The sequence below is a fragment of the Jatropha curcas genome, chromosome 3 (genome assembly GCF_041381405.1).
Source record: "Jatropha curcas cultivar XTBG-Jc1 chromosome 3, XTBG_Jcur_1.0, whole genome shotgun sequence".
In the NCBI taxonomy this organism is placed as follows: domain Eukaryota; kingdom Viridiplantae; phylum Streptophyta; class Magnoliopsida; order Malpighiales; family Euphorbiaceae; genus Jatropha; species Jatropha curcas.
The window spans coordinates 32,200,988-32,218,906 of record NC_143153.1 but is presented as its reverse complement, the minus strand read 5'-3'; the positions used below and the strand labels follow the sequence as shown (position 1 = coordinate 32,218,906).

The 17,919-nt window shown below is 33.8% G+C and overlaps 4 protein-coding genes across 10 annotated transcripts; 1 reads left to right on the top strand and 3 right to left on the bottom strand.

The window, feature by feature from the left end:
• Positions 1–3: 3 nt before the first annotated feature.
• LOC105646915 (Leucine-rich repeat (LRR) family protein) lies at positions 4–1,539 on the bottom strand. Its single transcript, XM_012232863.4, has one exon. It carries the CDS (start codon positions 1,460–1,462, stop codon positions 209–211), a length of 1,254 nt encoding a protein of 417 aa, XP_012088253.1. The 5' UTR covers positions 1,463–1,539; the 3' UTR covers positions 4–208.
• A 1,622-nt stretch (positions 1,540–3,161) lies between these two features.
• AAC3 (ADP/ATP carrier 3) lies at positions 3,162–6,336 on the bottom strand. 4 transcript variants are annotated; one of them, XM_089719185.1, is made up of 5 exons: positions 5,550–5,593; positions 5,356–5,453; positions 4,512–5,001; positions 3,841–4,212; positions 3,162–3,712 (listed from the first exon to the last, which is right to left on the bottom strand). In XM_089719185.1, exons 3-5 carry the CDS (start codon positions 4,977–4,979, stop codon positions 3,413–3,415), a joined length of 1,140 nt encoding a protein of 379 aa, XP_089575311.1. In that variant the 5' UTR covers positions 4,980–5,001; positions 5,356–5,453; positions 5,550–5,593; the 3' UTR covers positions 3,162–3,412. The 4 variants fall into 4 exon arrangements, with proteins under 4 accessions (XP_089575311.1, XP_012088250.1, XP_020540101.1 ...); XM_012232860.4 differs by lacking the exons at positions 5,356–5,453; positions 5,550–5,593 and adding an exon at positions 6,179–6,336; XM_020684442.3 differs by lacking the exon at positions 5,356–5,453 and having other exon boundaries at positions 5,550–5,574.
• Positions 6,337–8,399: 2,063 nt separating this feature from the next.
• Positions 8,400–13,305, bottom strand: LOC105646913 (protein kinase and Mad3-BUB1-I domain-containing protein). Of its 3 annotated transcripts, XR_001047508.4 has the most exons (15): positions 13,135–13,303; positions 12,925–13,057; positions 12,429–12,586; positions 12,235–12,325; positions 11,360–11,470; positions 11,177–11,264; positions 10,653–10,756; positions 10,504–10,575; positions 10,331–10,420; positions 10,090–10,247; positions 9,706–9,760; positions 9,500–9,634; positions 9,288–9,409; positions 8,814–9,078; positions 8,400–8,734 (listed from the first exon to the last, which is right to left on the bottom strand). XR_001047508.4 is itself a non-coding variant. In XM_012232858.4 (14 exons), exons 1-14 carry the CDS (start codon positions 13,200–13,202, stop codon positions 8,892–8,894), a joined length of 1,572 nt encoding a protein of 523 aa, XP_012088248.1. In that variant the 5' UTR covers positions 13,203–13,303; the 3' UTR covers positions 8,400–8,891. The 3 variants fall into 3 exon arrangements, 2 of the variants coding, with proteins under 2 accessions (XP_012088248.1, XP_089575473.1); XM_012232858.4 differs by having other exon boundaries at positions 8,400–9,078; XM_089719347.1 differs by lacking the exon at positions 8,400–8,734 and having other exon boundaries at positions 8,963–9,100; positions 13,135–13,305.
• Positions 13,306–15,423: 2,118 nt separating this feature from the next.
• Positions 15,424–17,685, top strand: LOC105646912 (squamosa promoter-binding-like protein 4). Of its 2 annotated transcripts, none has more exons than XM_089719348.1 (2): positions 15,424–15,997; positions 17,119–17,685. In XM_089719348.1, the coding sequence occupies exons 1-2, from the start codon at positions 15,648–15,650 to the stop codon at positions 17,261–17,263; spliced, it is 495 nt and encodes a 164-aa protein (XP_089575474.1). In that variant the 5' UTR covers positions 15,424–15,647; the 3' UTR covers positions 17,264–17,685. The 2 variants fall into 2 exon arrangements, with proteins under 2 accessions (XP_089575474.1, XP_020540121.1); XM_020684462.2 differs by having other exon boundaries at positions 15,473–15,997; positions 17,136–17,685.
• Positions 17,686–17,919: the final 234 nt, after the last annotated feature.

Sequence of the window (17,919 nt, the reverse complement as noted above, 5' to 3'; positions counted from 1 at the left end):
AAATAAAGATAATATGCTTTTCATTTACAAGCCTATCTTGAAGAAAAGGAAATGGTTACAAAGTTTCTAGGTGGTAAAGCACCCCAGTTTTTTCAAGCAGTATATACATTCATGTTCTAAATTCATATAAAAACTTATTTACAAGGTCGCCTGCAGACTGAATATTGAAACTTATTTTGATCTTATGGAAACTGTATTACAAGATTAATTACGTAGAACTAGGAGCAATACCAGGTGACAACAAAGGAGTGGCGGCAGGTGCTATCGCTGGACCAACGGGAGCTACACCGCCACCAAAATTTCTGCCACCAGCAGAACACCGCTGCTCGTAGCAGTTTACAGGATGCTCGATTACTGGGTTACATTCTTCCTTGCTTCTTTGCAGTGGCTTGTCTGGTAAACAGTTGCGACGATCATCAAAAGCAATGCCTTTAGCTGTCAGATTCATGCATATGCCTTCTTCTTCACAGAAGAAATTGTAAGAGAAAGTAAAATTGGACAAATTTGGTAGTATACAAACTCCAGAAGGGATAATTCCATCCATCATATTATGAGCTAAATTTAATATCTCCAAATGAGATAACCCTGCGAGGCTATAAGGTATAGAACCAACTATATTGTTATGGCTGACATCCAACAGTCTCAAATTGTAGAGGTAACCTACTTCTGGTGGCAAACACCCTGTCAAGCTAGTATTAATTAACAGCAACTCTTCTAAAGTTTCTGCAAAATTCGCTATGCTCGGTGGCAGACAGCCTCCAAACTTATTGTTAGCTATTACAATAACAGAAGCTGTACTTCCAGTTGGAAAAGATGGAATCACATTAGCAAATCTATTGTTATTAATGAATATTGCATCCAGTTTTTTCTGGAAAAGTTCAGGAGGCAATGGCCCTTCAAACTCGTTGTAACGAAGGTCTAAGTAGGTCAGCATAGGAAGTGAAAGCACAGCAGAAGGAAAAAGACCCACAAATCTGTTATTACTTAGATCAAGCTCATAGAGAAGTGTAAGGTTAGCTATACTTTCTGGGATAAGACCACAAAATCTATTGCTATTTAAATGGATGAGTGCAAGATCACATAAAAGGCCTATCTCGACGGGAAGAAAACCTGCTATATCAACAAAATTTAGGTCTATACCAGCAACAACTTTAATTGTAGGGTCATCAACTGCAGCTGCACAATAAACACCATTATATTTGCATACATTCGGACCAACCCAGTTGGATGTGAAATTGTGAGGATCAGAAAAGATTACTTTTTTCCATGCCTGAAGCGCGATATAAGCTCGTTTGAGTCTTGGGTTTGAAGCAGAAGAATGAGGGTGAGATCGGTGGTGATGATGATGTGCAGAAGAGAGGGTATGTTTTGAAGCTACATTATTAAAAAGGAGAGATGAGTGTAATAATAAGAGTACTAATAAGGCAAGGGAACGAATAGGATTAAGCCAAAATGAAGCCATAGCTTAGTGTTTGAGTTTAAGTTTTTTAAGGTAGTTAAGTTAATGAGCTTTGCCTGCTTATGTAAGGAGCTAGCTAGTAGCTCTTTCCTTACCAAATTTTGAATATTTTCAAGTCATACTTATAATCATGTTTCTCATGTCCAATGGAAAACATTGGTTTTCTTTTCTAGATGACAAATTACAAAGAAAATTCTCAACGACCCATTATAGTGACAGTTAACCGTTACATATAACCTTAAACACATATTCGCAGACAAATTTTGTATCTTCCTTGCAGTTTCTGCTGTCTTTTGAAAGCTCCCTGTAGATGTTTCTGCTGTCCTTACCAAATTTTGAATATTAGACAAAGAATTGGTGTTGATGGGTGCATTTTCTGTGCAACATCAACTTTTCCGACCAAAGGATTAGTGTAGGATTATTCTTGTATTTATCTCTTGTATTAGCTACTAACTCTATTAATTAACTGCAACGTCAAGGATTCGATTCATGGAAAAACACTTATGGAGAGAGAGAGCCTTAATCCTCTTAAAAACGAATGGAAAAGCACTTATGGAGAGAGAATCATAAAACTCTTAAAAACGAAATTAATCTCGTAACTGAAAAATGATTTAATACTCGTTTAACTTAGTATTCTTTCAAGTAACGATAAAGTATATATATATATATTTTTACATAAGATATAGAGTGAATTTAAATTGTAAAATAAATTAAATTAAGGAAAATTATTGCGAGGATTAGTTGCAGGAAATGGGTTTAGGAAAATCGGATTAAGGGAAGACGATGCGCATGATAAGGACTTAGCTCCTTCCAAAATTGTGTGGGTAGTTTTCACAGTTTGTTTGAAGTGGAGAAGGAGAAGGACAGCTTCTTCATCCCCTGAAGAAAAAAAATGGCAAAATTATTTCTTGAAATTGAAGCGATAAGCATGCGATGAACAAACTAAAGATCTAGACTTTGAGATTTTCTTCAAACTTGGTCTAGATACAGGAACACGTGGATGATCAATTTATGACGACATCCATTTGTTCATTTCATAGAAGAATCCCATTGTTTAACATTCCTTCTTCTAAAACCTCATTTCAGGATTTTATGGCTAAGACACTAACACCCATGCACTTACATTTTAGATTTAGAGGGCAAATGTACACATTTGCATTTTAATAATATTTGGAGGGCCAAATATAAGAGTTATTCAAATTAAATTCAACTTAATTTGTTTACTATCAGTCTTAATTAAATTGAGATTAATTTAAAATAAGTAAATAAATCATGAAGGTCTCAAGTTCGAGACTTAAAAAGGAGCTAACAGACAACGTCATTAGAAAAATGGCTTAAAATGAAAACGCTGCTCCTATTGTTCAGTCTGAAGTGTTACTTGGCTCAATAAACCTCCCAATGGATAAAAAAAAACACAATTAAACTAAAATTCACTTAAAGTGAAGTGGCTTAAAAATTTTAATTTATAACCTATGTTGAATACAATGTCACTGGAAATCGAAACGAAGAAACGCAGAACTATATTTAAAATATAATATTAACAGAGACAAATAAAGGACTCCTGACACCATACTAAAATGGGAACTGCAGATATAGGTACTAATTTCGCAAAGGCTTAAAGCCTCAATTTTAGGCAGAAACCTCTTTAACTTCCTCAAGAATAGTTCTTAATTCACGTAAACCAGTATGAAAGATGATATAATTCAGGCAAAAGCTGTCTAATTATTCTCATACAAAAGTTGCTGATACAACAAGAAACACCTTCCAAGCCAAAAGCTTTGCTAGCACTCAAAATTGAAATTGTTCAGGCAACTATATGATTTTATATCAATTTGGACCACTATAGTTTCTACAAAAATTATTCAAACATGAGAATATAACCTAGACAAGCATCACTTTCATCATCATCTGTCATTCCAAAGATAGTAAACTGAAGATCCAATTCCAAACACATTAGCCACCTCCGCCAGATCCATATTTCTTGCCAAAGACAATAAGCTGAAGTTTGTCATAACCGGCAAGCACACCAGCACCTGCTACAGCACGAAGGATGTTTGCACCAGCTCCCTTGAAGAGGGATTTAGTCCCTTCATTCTTGATGATCTGAGAAAATGCATCCAAAGAGCTCTTGTACTTCACAGCTTCTCCTGAGGTCATCATCATCCTTCTACGGACTGTATCAATGGGGTAAGAGGCCAATCCAGCACCAATAGTGATTCCCCATCCCAGTAAGAAACTAGCAAAGAAACTATCCTGTAAAAGACACAGTGTTTCAACACAACAGATTCTTAATATTTCCAAACAACATTATATGCAACAGAAGCTTTGGGAGAAAAGAAAGGAGGGAAGGTAGGAACAGGTGGCATCAGCATAAATCATACCTGTAAATTACCAACCAGAACAACAGGTTTAAGAGAATCATACATTCCAAAGTAGAGACCACGGTACACAATAATTCCAACACAAGATATATTAAAACCGCGATAAAGTCCAGCAATACCATCAGATTTTATGGTTTTCCTGTAAACATCAACCAAACCATTAAACTGCCTCTCACCGCCCTTTTTAGCTGCCTTTGCATCATTGGCCAAACGGGTCCGAGCATAATCCAAGGAGTAAACAAATAGAAGAGATGAAGCACCAGCTGCTCCACCAGATGCCAAATTCCCAGCAAACCACTTCCAGTAGCCATCTTTGTCCTTCTTAAAATTGAACAACCTCTTGAAGTAATCTTTAAAAGCAAAGTTCAGAGCCTGACACACAGACAAGCAAGTAAGCACATAGCAAAGGAATAAGCAGCCAGGCAGCAAGAGAAGTTAAATAAAAAAAAAAAAAAAGAGAGAGAGAGAGAGAGAGAGGGAATCAAATAGAATTTCCCCTCACTTTCTTTCTGAGCAAAGGGAAAGAATGGTAACAGCTAAGAAGCAAAAAGGACTTCAATGAACACTAGAGGTCATGACCATTTTATTTGGACCAGAAAAGACGAAACAATTAAGGCAGAAAAACAAGAAATGTTGAAAGCATAAAAGTTAAATCAATAAAAGGAAATGACCTGGGTGGGGAAATATCTGATAACATTAGCAGTGTTGCCTCTCCATAGAGCAAGTACACCCTCATCTTTTATTGTTCTGGCAAAGCAGTCAGAGATTCCCTTGTATGGTTCAGATAACCGACCAGCCTTGATCATCTCATCCTGATTTTGAATCAAGAGTTTAACTCGCTCAATTGGGGCAGCGGCAGTCTTGGAGACTGCTGCTGAGACTCCTCCCATAAGGAAATCAACCATAAAGGCACCAGCACCTTTCTCAGATGGTGCCTGTACAAATACAGGCGAGAGTGGTGACATAAGTGCCATACCAGTGCCCTGAAGTGCGGGATGCAAATGGTTATGGACACCATTCCCATAGGCTCCAGTCACGCTGTAATTCTGGGTCTGCAAGTTAGGTGATAGTTTAGAAATGAGGGAGGACTGCTCACTTATCTTCTGAAACACTGATGGATGCCATGATCCATCTGCCATGTTTGCAATTCAAGATGGTGACCTAAAAGGAAAAGTGCAAGTCATATAGGAAAAATTACATAAATTGAATTCAAAGAAACTGCTTTAAATTTATGACAAATGAAAAGATTCATCAATACATATAAAGAAACATGCAAAACGAAAAGAGTCATTAATCCACTAAATAGCATGATCAGTCTACCACAGAAAAACTTGTCCATCATGATAACGAACCTGACTAAGTTGTCATTCCCAAGCAGAAAATCCACTAAGAATGAAAATACAAAATGAGAATCGACACTCCGAGGTTTTCAACACAAGAAATGCACATCCAAATAATCTACATTTCCATATTATTTAGACCATATAAAGCTGTGATGATTAAATAGTTAACAACCTTCATATGTGTTTCACCAAGCAATTACATATACTTGTATCTAGTTCTCCGAGTACAAAAGCACCTTCATTTAAATCTTACAAAGAAACATTTGATAGCTGGGACGACCACCGGGAACAAAACAGAGCAAGAAAACTCACTCAGTGATTTAGTTATAATACAATGAAATTCACCATCACATGATAGTATGATACCATTTCTTGACGAGTCCAAGGAAACTTGTCGACGAGTCTTTTGACTGCAATAAGAACATAAACACACTTTTCCTGGTGCAACAAAATTCAATTGAAAATACACCATGGCAATTCAATTGGGTAAAAACCATTTCAGAAATTTAAGTCATAACAATGCAAGCATCAAAATTACAATTCCTTCTCTTGGACCCAAATTATCCAGCAAAGAAACAAATTACTCAGAACAGAATTGGACCCCAACATTCAAGTCCAGACATTTATTAGGTCAACATATTTTTTCATCAGTTCTCCCTGATTTTCGGGCAACAGAAATCGACTTTTTTTAATTTAAATAAATTATGTATAAATATATAAAAGAACAGGCGACACCATCTTAAAGGCCAAATAGCAAGCGAATCATTTATTTCCATTATGCAAAGATCCACACTAACAGCCTCCTATTTAGATTACAAATTATACTTCAAATTTCAGAAGTCAAAGCAAGATTAATCATAAGAATTTTGAAAATTTGTGCTCATTTTTTTCTCGGCAGCCAAACACAGATGGGAAATGATAATCATCTATACCGATAAGCCAACGAGGTAAAAGGACAATGGATCCCTATATATAGAGAGAAAGAGATCAGTTACCTGAGAGGTCGCCGAAAATTAAGAGAACGCCAGTTAGACTCGCGACCTCCTGCTTGTAAGTATAAAATGACGGAGACAATCTGTACTTATATGACTGTGATCGTCTAGGGTTTCTTATCCTCAAATGACTAATTTATCCTTTCTTAATCTCCATCTGTAAGACTGTAACGCTTCACTGCTACGGAGCAAGGGAAACTCGGATTTAGCTCAATGACTCGTTGGGCAACACTGACCGAGTGACAGATCCTTTGACTTTGGGCCTGACTTCAGTTTTTGTCGGCCCAAATGCACCTTATATTTAATTAATTATTTTATTATTACATTTTCTTTTAATAAAAAATAATACAAATAACTTTAGAGAACATATGAAATATAAATTATTTATTTTAATATTGTTAAAAGATAAAAAAGAACAATATTCGACTTTTAATGTCATATTCACATGATGTCTGCAATCACAAATCGCAGGCTAAGTTATCATGTATTACAATATATGAATTATATAAGTAACTACTGATAATCTCTGCAAAGTTGATTGAGAGAAAAAGAGAAATAAAACAACATATCCATAGATGAAAAACACGAAGACTGGGAAATGCTCTTAAGGATAGAAATAATCTTCGAGAAAATTTACGAGCCCTGCAAAATCTAGTGTCAGCTTCCTAACCTGGCTGAAAGTGGCTATGCAAAAGTGTCCACTCGACCTGCAGACCAAAACCCATTCAATTGCTGTCAAGAAGCCAAAATTAAAAGGCAAAAGATCAAGACGAAGACATTCAAGGAACCAGTTCAAGGAGCTCCACTTAAATACATTTAACAACCATCAGGTCAAGACGAAGACATTCAAAGCATTGGAGCTTCACGTTTGATAGCTTAATTTCCTCTAGTCCAGTAGAGAGAAGAACTGTGAAATGCCTCAGTAGAGGTAATGAGCCAAGACACAATATGTAAATTTCAAAACTTGGAGTTTCACCAGACAGGAAAACAAAATATGCAGGTCATATGAAGATAAAGGCGAATAGGACAAGGACAATTCCTTTAAGCAGCTGAAATGGTGAGTGAAATTTGGTCCCAAAATGCAACCATTCAACTTCAGCTGCTCTAAATTGATTGTTTTACCTTGGAAAATCTTAGTTCGCAAGACATACTTGCCTTCAATTTGTTGATCACGATAGCTGATTATAGGAATTTGGTTACAACAGCTTTTGTTACAATTGAAGACGAGCTAAACAATTAACGCCCTTCACAAAGGCAAATTCCATCCACTGATCAATATCATCCGTGTAATTACACCTAAGACAGCAACGAACAGCGAACATGCGTACTTGGATGCCCATATAAGATTGTAAGAACTGATTAACTGCTCTAACAAATCTCTACTTGTAGCTATTACAAGGGAGTTGAATAGTTTTACAGAACTCGAACATGTTAGATATATCCAAAGTGAGAATGGAAGCAGAGAGGCATACTGGTTTCCATCTGTGAGATAATAAACTTGTTGCAACGGCATCTTTTGTTTTCAAATGTTTTTGCACTATTTCAAGAATCTCATCTGACAATTTGCTGATGCGATCTCTGATTTCTTCCTGCAGCAGAGTTGTAATCATCAAAGAATATACAAACTGAACGTGTGTCAGGAAAAGATAACATGAATTCAATTACATTAGATACCTTATTTTCAGATGAAGCTAAAACAATTTTCGACAAATCCATGATTGACAAGAGGACTACCTCGTATTAGGATGGAAACTTGAGAGAAGTAAAGGGAGAAAAATGCAAAATATATTAGGCTAACAGAGTTGCACAATTATTAGATTTAGCAATTAGGTTTATGAGAATCCTAGTAGGTTTAAAGTCCTACTAGTAGTGACAACATTAAATTTCAAAATTCTAATTTTACAGATAAAATTTTACTTGTCACATGCTAAAATGTAATGGTTATTTTAAATTTATTTTCTAGTCAATATTTTTAAACTAGTAAATTATTGTACCATCATATCAAACCATAAAACAAGCAAATATAAATTATAGTCTTTGCCAGTTACATGTAATCTGATAAGAAGTCTGAAATTCGAATTCGATCGATAATAAATGTTTTTACCAATTTGATGAATTTAGATAATAGCTACTTGTTGTATAGTTCGCAATATTATTTCAACCCATTGAGCCTCTCAATAAATATTACAAAAAAAAAAATAATAATAATAGTCTTGCAACAAAGTTACAATGACAAGAAATCTCATATTCGGACAATGGAAAGAAGAAAAACTCTCTTACTCTTGAAATCTGCTACTACTGTAAACATTCTGAAGAAGAGGAAAACAAAACCTAATTCAAAAAAAGAAAAAAATTTGATGTAGCTTCATAGACAATGTTTGTTTGCTTGAGGAGAGACATTTACAAATACAAGAAATATTTGGACAATTACAAGTTTACAACACTTCTTTACATGTCTGCATATATCATCCCTTTAACTAATAAGCAAGCAGACACCATTTCTTTTTGAAGATAGCATTCTTGACGTTTGCAATGGCTCTAGTGTCAAGATCTTCTTCGCTAAAATGATAGAACAATCAACCAAAAGTTGAAAACAAGGTTCAAGTATGTATATGTATTTCAAAATGAGAACTTTTACCTTCTAATATCTGTGGCCTGAAATCTATGCTCATTTAACAACTAAAAGTTGGTCATAAAATTCTGCAAGAAACATATGCTAAGCAGAACACAAGGAAAGTCTTTGCTTTGCCAGCAAGTCTTTTAGTTTCTTGAACAGTTGACGATTAGAGAACAAGTAATTCTGGAATTGTTTCCTCAAGTTGTGCAATAACTTATCATCATTGTTTGTGCTGCTGTTGAGCAGCTTTGTGAAGAGTTCTTTCCATAGATCGACATTCCAATATCTGAAGACGATTTTACAAGCAACTTGGAAATCAGAAAAGGAGAAGAAAAAGGATTATTAAGACGAATAATCTGGAAAGGAAAAGAAAAGAAAATTTCTGATTTAATGGCACTTAGTTTCTTGAATTTATTCATTCAAATATAGGGAAGCAAAGATTGGCACGTTCTGATGGATAAACTACAAAGAATCTAGCTTAACTAAGAAATATACCGTTTAAGAGGTGTTTTTGGTAGATAAACGCAGCTGCCATCTGATGTTGCTTTCTTTTCAATCTCCAAATAAGAATTATGCAGCATCAAATGGACGATGACACAGAGGCCGTATGTGTCCACCTGACGTTGAAAAACAAAGAAATTTTATGAATGGTCAGTCTAGTAAAACTAGCACCTTCTCTGTAAATGCTTCATTAACTGGATACTGGCCTGAAACCTCCACTGCTTATGTTCTTGCATTTCAATACAGCGAAAGCCAGAAGTCCGGCAATCTCCCTCGAATTCTACATCTTGAGGAAAGAGATGCATATCTATTCCCTTCCCCCAATCAACAAGGCAGAGGCCCTACGCAAGAAAATTCTAAGTACATTTTTGAACAATTTGACCAAAATTAATCTCTAAGAACCAAAATGTACCTGATCAACCCAAGGGCCACTTCGATCCAAAAACCCATCTTCAGTAAGGTCATTCCTGCCAAAATCCAGGTTATTAATGTCATAATTTCACAAAGTGCCATACACTTCCACACCATTTGTAAAAGTGGTTGATGCATTGTATCACTTTAAAATGGCAAGGGTCTTTGGGAACTTCATAAGTCATCTGTTCCCATTAAATTTTTGCATAACATAATTTCTAAGGTATATTTCTACTAATCCAACAGTTTCATAAACAGCCAAATCACCTCTATATCCTACGACGCAATAGATTTAGATGCAACAATCCAGTATTCCTGAGTTACAATAATGTCTAGAATCAAATACATTGTGAATTGTCAAAAACCATGATGGAAACAAATTTACCTGGAATAGCGAACAAGAAGATTATCGGGCTTGAAATCACCATGAATTATGCCAACATCATGTAAAGTTTCCAGCATGTAGAGCATCTCTACAGTGTAATAAATGCATAAAACCTCCTCCATGGACTTCCCAATGACAACATAGGAATTTATGACATCCTACACATGATTACATGCAAGCACTTGTATTCAATATGATGTGCCTGATAAGAAAAGGAAGATATATATCGAAGCAAACTTACATGGAGAGTTCCATGGGATAGATAGTCACAGACAAGTATGCTGTAGTCGGAATATACATGCATTCCATGAGCAAAACCAAAGCTTGACCTCTGATAGAGTCCAATGTCAATAACAGTAAACTTCTTTAAACCAACAGATGCTGAAATGTAATGAAAAACTCAAGATTACATACTTGCTTGTTTGAGATCCGTTCATCAAGTTGACGATAAATGTAAAATTCCCAGGGAAAAGGCGGCTTTTGTATCTGCAAGACATAGGGTATTATTATACAAACCAAAATTCAAATATAGAAATCCTTATCAAGGAGAGGAGAATAACTACCTTTAATGCAACAACGTCATCAGGATTACTATTGACATATGCTTTAAATACATTAGCAAAACCACCCTGACCAGCACAACCCTTGATTTGGTACTGCTTTCCACCTTTAAATATCACAATACAGGTAATAAAAAATAATGAAAAAATTTAAATATCTCAAGTGTCTCTTAAACATAATTGAAATGACGCTTCATAAAAAGAAGAGGGTTCTTTAAAACTCGTAGCTAATATAAAAACAACGTTCGAAAAAGAACAATAGAAGACAAATTTTTACCAAATTTTAACTATTTGGGGACTTTGTCCTGTTATTGGTTTATTTGGCTTCAAAATCAAATCAAATATCATTCACGCATTTTCTCCACATTGATTCTTCAACATATTTTAGAAGTTAACCTTTACTCACGTCTAATTAAAGAAAAACAATAATCAAGAATTTAATTTGTTTCCAAAGATGAATATTTCAATTAAGATTAAATACTAAGAGCAGCTTAGGATATCTATGCAGATATAAAGATGAGAATCACCTATCTTAACAATCTTATTTCTTGATGCTTTTCCTAGAGAAGACAAGTCCACTTTCCCAGAGTATGCTTTATTACTTGCATGGTATCCCTGAAACAAGAGCAAAGCAAACTCAGGTCACGTTAACTACTGATCAGGTGGATTGATGAATAGTCATGAAAGTAATGGTAGCTAAATTTTTTTACATCATATCTCATGATTTGAGCGTTTATCTTCTTCCATATCTCTTCCTTGGTGGAGGTGGACCATGGATTAATGTATTTTCTCCCATGTGCAATGGATTCAACACCATCTATCTGCAAAAATAGGGATACAACTACTCATTTGAACAAACCAGTGCTTCAACCTGAACATATGTCTTGAAAGAATAGAGAAACGAATATGAAGTGAAATCAGAGTTTGTTGATATATATTGATGTTATAATTTCTATGCACAAAGCTTGCTATCATATTAGGTTATTTGGAAAACATACTTTCAACATTAAGACGTTCATTAAAAGAAGAAATTCCCATAACTAATAGCGAATGTTTAACTATGTGGTGATTAGGAAAGGATTATGAGGAAATAGAAGCATTTATAGATGTGTGATACCAAAAATAATAGCAAGGAAAAGAAAGAAAGGAAAAGGGGGGAAGTGCCTCTTCACTAACTTAAGGTTTGCACAAACAAGTATGATCTATGTGTGTGCATGCACATGCTTATGCAAAACAAACTCTGCACAAAATATGATGACTTGAACATGGTAGCTTTTTGCAAAATCAATAGCATTCAGATAGTTAAATTGTTGAGAATTTGGGCCCTAGGAGCAAATTAATCAAATCAAATTCAATTATATGTTTCATATTAAGCTTATAATGAGTTGGACTTACCTTTAACACAAAATGGCCATTTTGGTTGGTTCACACTTCACATTATATGCCCTTTTAGTTATTTGTATTTATCCGATGTGAGATTACCCATATACTCTAACATAAATATATTAAACATACAATATAGAAAACCCAGAGAAAAAAAAAAAAATCAAACTTTGCAGATTGTTTCTGTCACTGGTATGCACACCTTTTTAAGTGACCAACCATTTACCCTGTGGGACATTCTGTCAAGAAATAAAGCATGTGCTCCCATCAATCTTTCAAGGGGTTTGGCTTTCCTGTTATGCCAATATAATAACCACGAAATTTAATTATATTTTAAACAGAGAGAAGCAAGCAAAAATCCATTGAAAAAGACAAAGGCAAACTAGAGGGAGACACCTTAAAATGCCAATCTGGTAAACCATGTGTGCTCGCTGCCAATTCTCTTTGACTTCAAGGAGAATGGCACACTGTTCATAAAGCAAAGATTGATCAATACATATCATGTTCTCCTCCATTTCTTTGAAAACAATTTCTGAGTCATCAATACCTTCCAACTACAGAACCCAACAAAAATGAATTAACCCTTCAAATAATCCAACTTCACAGAAAAGTAAAAGAAAACCTAAACTAACCCACTACTATTGGAAAATCTACACAACCAATTGAAAGTATTAAATATTAAGAAAATTAATATTACAGAGTCTACAATCAAGCAGAGAAACCTAATTAACCAATCAAATAACTAAAAACCCAACACAAAACAAATGAATAAATAAACAAAATCCCATCAAAGCTACAAATTTAAGAGTAAAGGAAAGATTATAGCGAAAAAAAGAAATGAAAAAGAAAACCAGAGCGAGCAAAGTAGCTCAGAGTTAAGAGTAAAATTTACATAGAGGAGCCAAATCTTGAGAAATCTGGGATCGTTCTGGTAGTGGGTATTGTGCTTGAAAGTCTTAACACAATCAATTACACGCTTGTCTAAATCACCGAAAGCTTTGTTATCAAGTGCATTCTTGATTGACCTGTAATCACATCAATCTGAAACCACTGCCAAAATGAAATAAATAAACAAGACAGACAGACAGATATCAGCAATTACACTAGCCACGGGAAGAGAGGATCATGAGCAGAGGAGAAGTCGCCGGATTCTGTTAACATGACGGTCATATAGCCTTTGCGGGTCGCGAATTTGGAATTATGACTTTGTGAGTAGCACTAAAAGAGAGAGAAAATGAGAAAATGAAGCGGGAAATGATTCAGTTTCAAAAGTTCGAAACTTCTGCAAAAGTGCCCCGCTAATACCGATTCCCAAATAAAACGACTGCTCGCTTGGCATACATCTCTTGTCGTTTCATGCGGACGAAGAAAGATTTTCATACGATCAGGATCTATGTTGCATGGAACTTTCTTTCGCTGCCGTTTTCATGTGTCAGACGTTTCCCGCACAGAAATGCTTAGAAATTTTTCGGAAATGTTTCAAGACCTTTTCCATAAATTAAGTAATTTAGAAACACGTTTTTTCTTTCTAAATATGTTTCCATAAATTGAAAATTTTCAAAAACTCATTTTTCTAATTTATACTATATATATAAAAGTGAGAATGAATGACAATAATATGATTGCCGATATTATTTTTGAGAAATTTAAGATATTTTAAAATAACCTTAGTCTTAAACAATTAAAAAGTTTTAACCTAAAAATATATATAATATTTCTATAATTTGATTGTATATTTTTTTTACTTTTTTTAATATATATATATATATATATATATATATATATATATATATAATTAAGCATTTTAAATTTTTAAATTTTTACTATTTTTATCTTATTATGTATAATTATATTATATTATATTATATTATTATGTAAATTATTAATAATAATTTATTATTTTTAATAATTTATTATTATTTATAATTTATAATTTAGCTTCAACATTATTATTTCAAATAATATATGTAAATAAGAGGCATTCGAAAACTTTTACATTTTTTTGAATTTATTTTAAATAAATATATCTAGATGATTCAAATTTTGATTTATAAAGGGTATGATTAAATTTTTTTTAATTACAAATTGCTTTCTAATTTGGTTGGCCAAAAATTAAGATAAAATATTATTATTTTTAAACATCTCAAATTTTATTAGTTATATTGATATCTTATATAATTCAAATCCTATTTCTATTAAAGAATATAACATTAATAATTTTTTTAAATGCTTTCATGATTTTAATTGACTAAAAAATAAAAATAAAATGAAAAATTTTTATTGTTTATAAATATTTAATTTGATTTATTGTTAAAGTGTATTTATTTATTACAGGAGATTATAGTGAAAGTTATTAACAAAATATATAAATTAATTATAAAACTTATAATAGAAGCTATATGATGATTTTTATAATTCAATTTTGATTTTGTTTAAAAAAGAAATGAAACCAACTGACGTACGATAAAAACTGTATGAATCTGTACGTTGATATATAATAAAAAAAATTATTTTATCTATAAAGTGTAATGTATTTTAACCACTCAATCTAAATAAGAATTTATATTTTAATATTACATAAATAAAAAATTAAACTAGCATAAATAATGAGTATATAACAAGCATAGTCAACGTGCAACGCACGTTATAAAAAAAACTAGTTAAAATAAATGCATAAATAAATACAAATTCATAAAACATGTAATTTTATAATTATGAAACTTGTAATTTTTTTAGATATGATTAAATATTGATTGGACTTTAACTTGTTATTAAATATATTTAATGATTTATAATAATTTATATCTTTATATTAATAAATATAATTCTATATTTTTCATATTTACGCGTTTTTCTCATGTTTTCGGTTCTTATATTTTAAAAAAAATACTATTTTCCGTGTACATTTTTGCATTTCGATGCTTCTGATTTTCCGTTTCCGTGCAACATAGATCACGATTTATTTCACTGTTAATTTAATTTTAAAAAAATTAATTCTTATTTTATAGTAATTAGTTAGTTTGTCATTTTAATTTGTGAGAAAATGAATTATTATTAGGGATGGAGGAGTTACCGCTATTGTTAGTCTTGTACAAAAAGAATTGTCCCGTTCATAGGGAAAAGGAACGGTGAACAAAGACCTAAGTACCTAACACATTTCAATTCACTTCACTTTACCTGTATCTTTCCTTTCAATGGCCATTGCTGGAGCAACCAGGCCCACCACTCACGAGAGTAGGCGCAAGACCAGACCTTCACCATTCACCGCCTCCTCTCTTTTTTTCTAAGAGGGGAAAGTGAAAGAAAGAGAAAGAAAAGACTTTTCTTACTTTCGTTATTTCTTTCTTTCTTTCTTTCTCTTTTTGTTTTGTCTTAAAAATTCTTTACGGGAAACAAAAAAAAAACCAGAACCTCAGGTAAATAAATAAATAAGTCAATAAAAGAATAGAAAAGAATGGAGCTTGTGTGGTCCTCACTCATTACCTCTAATATCTCTCTCTATTATTTTTCATGTTCTTTGGCTACACTCCTTAGACCCTCTCACTGTTTGCACAGAATACATTTTGCTTTTGGTTCTCAATTTGGTGACTTTCTTGCTTCCCATAAGTAAAAATAATGGATGGAAAAGGGAAGCAAAGGATTATTGAAAGGTTGGTGAAGAAAGAATTAGCTGAGTTTGGTGGTGAATCATCAGATGATGATGGGTCACTAGAGATGGGAAGTGTAGATGATTGTATTGAGAGTAACAAGAAAAAGAAAGCGGTGGCTGGCGGTGGAAAGAAGGGATTCGGCGGTGGTGGTGCTGGGAGTGGGGGGATGAGGTGTTGTCAAGCTGAGAAGTGTACGGCTGATCTAACCTATGCAAAGCCATATCATAAGAGGCATAAGGTTTGTGAGTACCATTCGAAGGCTCAGATTGTGGTTGTTGATGGGATTAGGCAACGATTTTGCCAGCAATGTAGCAGGTTAGATTTAGAGATGACCTTTTTTTATTTTCTTTTTTGTTATTAGCAAATATGAGCGAAATTTTGAGTCTTTATGCCTTAATTATGGTCTTTGTTGTTTAAGATGTAGCTTAATATTATGGTATTAAATAATTTAACAATTTCAAGTTTTTGTTTCAACTTTCTTTACCAGTAAGAAGATGTTAAAATTTGACTTAATTAAACTGTTTTTTAGTTTAGAAAAAGAAAAAAAAAAACAAGGAAAATAAGATTCATAAGGTTTATTTCCAACCTTAAATCCAAGTTGGGGTGTCATGTTTGTTGCTGGTTGCTAATTGTATTACATATCCTGAAAGATAGTGTCTTTCTCCTTCTTCTTCTTCTTCCATTTTTGTTACTGCATGTTTTCTTCTTCCATTTTTGTTACTGCATGTTTTTCCTTCCTTGGGTAAATTTATGAACTAACTACTCTCAAAGCTGGGCTACTTTTTATTTGTTCATCTTCCCTGGTAGTCTGTTCTCGCCAAGAAGAAAATAGATGAAACGTAGCAATATGAAATTTCTCTCTTTATGCTTGGTCGATGCTAAAACTTTGGAATTTTGAACCTACAAGTTCTAAAAGATGCTATCTTTGCATCTTCCAAATAATGGTTGGTGATATGTTGGATGAAATGAGGCATTGGTAGGATGCACAACAGTTGAACAAATCTTGAAAGTTATTTCAGAACAGTTTGCTTGTAGTAGGCTGTTTGTTCCTGATATTTACTTTCCAGCCTATTTTAAGGTTGTTGAGTAATCATTCAATTCGGAAATGATATTTTTTCCATTAATCATGATGCATAGATCATCTTGAATCTTCGTAATCCAGTGTCTTGTTGTGGCTGTATTTGGAATTTCTGATCCGTTCCGTCGATCTTGTTTTATTTGGCATATTATGCTGTGGAATCTATTGCATTTGCTCTATGATCTATAGGAAATTTTTTAAAGGTGGAATCAGCTGTTAGTTACAGTGGTTGGCGCTAATTTTATATAATTCATTAGATACTTTTTTTCCTCTGCGTCCTTATTTCGCATTGTCACAAACTCACATGCACACACATTCCAAGTTTCTGAACTGCCTATTACATTTTTCAGTCTGATAGGGAATTTTGTGATGCAGATTTCACGAGCTATCAGAATTTGATGAAACCAAAAGGAGTTGTCGTAGGCGTTTGGCTGGACACAATGAGCGACGAAGAAAGACTCATACAGAAAATTCAATCCACAAAGGAACAGGTACCCAGTTGAAGAATATGGTATGTGGACAGGTCGATGACAGAGGAAGAATTAAGATAACCATCCAAGACAATGCCACTTACAAGCATTTCCAGATCAGACAAACCAATTGTTCTTAAGCTTGCTCCCTCTCTTCTGTCATCGTAGAATGTAGTCGTGGTAGTAGTAATAGCAAGAGCATTGTTCCGTAGTGTATAGTTATTGAAGATTTCTCTTAGGTTTAGTACATGCTAATGCCTTAGGGCATCCATTTCAGGATGGCAAGATTGCTAGTTCCGGTGCTAGATTTATGAAAGTCTGTAGGCTAGCCAGGGGTTTCAGTGCACCATAGATTGCAGCTTTTTTAGTACCCAATGTGATTTGCTCAACCTAACTTATGTTGATAAGGTTTGAAAACCTAATGTATGCCTGATAAGGTTTGAATTGCCACCGAACCCCTTCTTCCACCACCGCTGCCGCCAGCCACCACATTCTTTCTACACTCCCCATCTCTAGATACCCATATCACAACTCAACTCAATCTCTACCATTTGTCGACAATTTATACATTTCTAAACTTGTTTGCAAATCCTAAGAGATTGCAATTTTAGATAGAGAATATTAAATTTCGATTCAACTCAAGTTTATAATAAATTAAAGTTGTAACCAATTAGCTCGAGTTCAACACG

What these genes read in the sequence shown, in the direction of transcription:
- LOC105646915 (XM_012232863.4), bottom strand. Translation starts at nt 1,462, where the DNA reads ATGGCTTCATTTTGGCTTAATCCTATTCGTTCCCTTGCCTTATTAGTA.
- AAC3 (XM_012232860.4), bottom strand. Translation starts at nt 4,979, where the DNA reads ATGGCAGATGGATCATGGCATCCATCAGTGTTTCAGAAGATAAGTGAG. An exon ending in TCAGATATTTCCCCACCCAG is followed by an intron (nt 4,213 to 4,511) that starts GTCATTTCCTTT and finishes TCTGTGTGTCAG; the next exon opens with GCTCTGAACTTTGCTTTTAA. An exon ending in TTCTGGTTGGTAATTTACAG is followed by an intron (nt 3,713 to 3,840) that starts GTATGATTTATG and finishes TGTCTTTTACAG; the next exon opens with GATAGTTTCTTTGCTAGTTT.
- LOC105646913 (XM_012232858.4), bottom strand. Translation starts at nt 13,202, where the DNA reads ATGACCGTCATGTTAACAGAATCCGGCGACTTCTCCTCTGCTCATGAT. An exon ending in TCAAGATTTGGCTCCTCTAT is followed by an intron (nt 12,587 to 12,924) that starts GTAAATTTTACT and finishes TGGGTTCTGTAG; the next exon opens with TTGGAAGGTATTGATGACTC. An exon ending in TACCAGATTGGCATTTTAAG is followed by an intron (nt 12,326 to 12,428) that starts GTGTCTCCCTCT and finishes TTGGCATAACAG; the next exon opens with GAAAGCCAAACCCCTTGAAA.
- LOC105646912 (XM_020684462.2), top strand. Translation starts at nt 15,648, where the DNA reads ATGGATGGAAAAGGGAAGCAAAGGATTATTGAAAGGTTGGTGAAGAAA. An exon ending in TTTTGCCAGCAATGTAGCAG is followed by an intron (nt 15,998 to 17,135) that starts GTTAGATTTAGA and finishes TTTGTGATGCAG; the next exon opens with ATTTCACGAGCTATCAGAAT.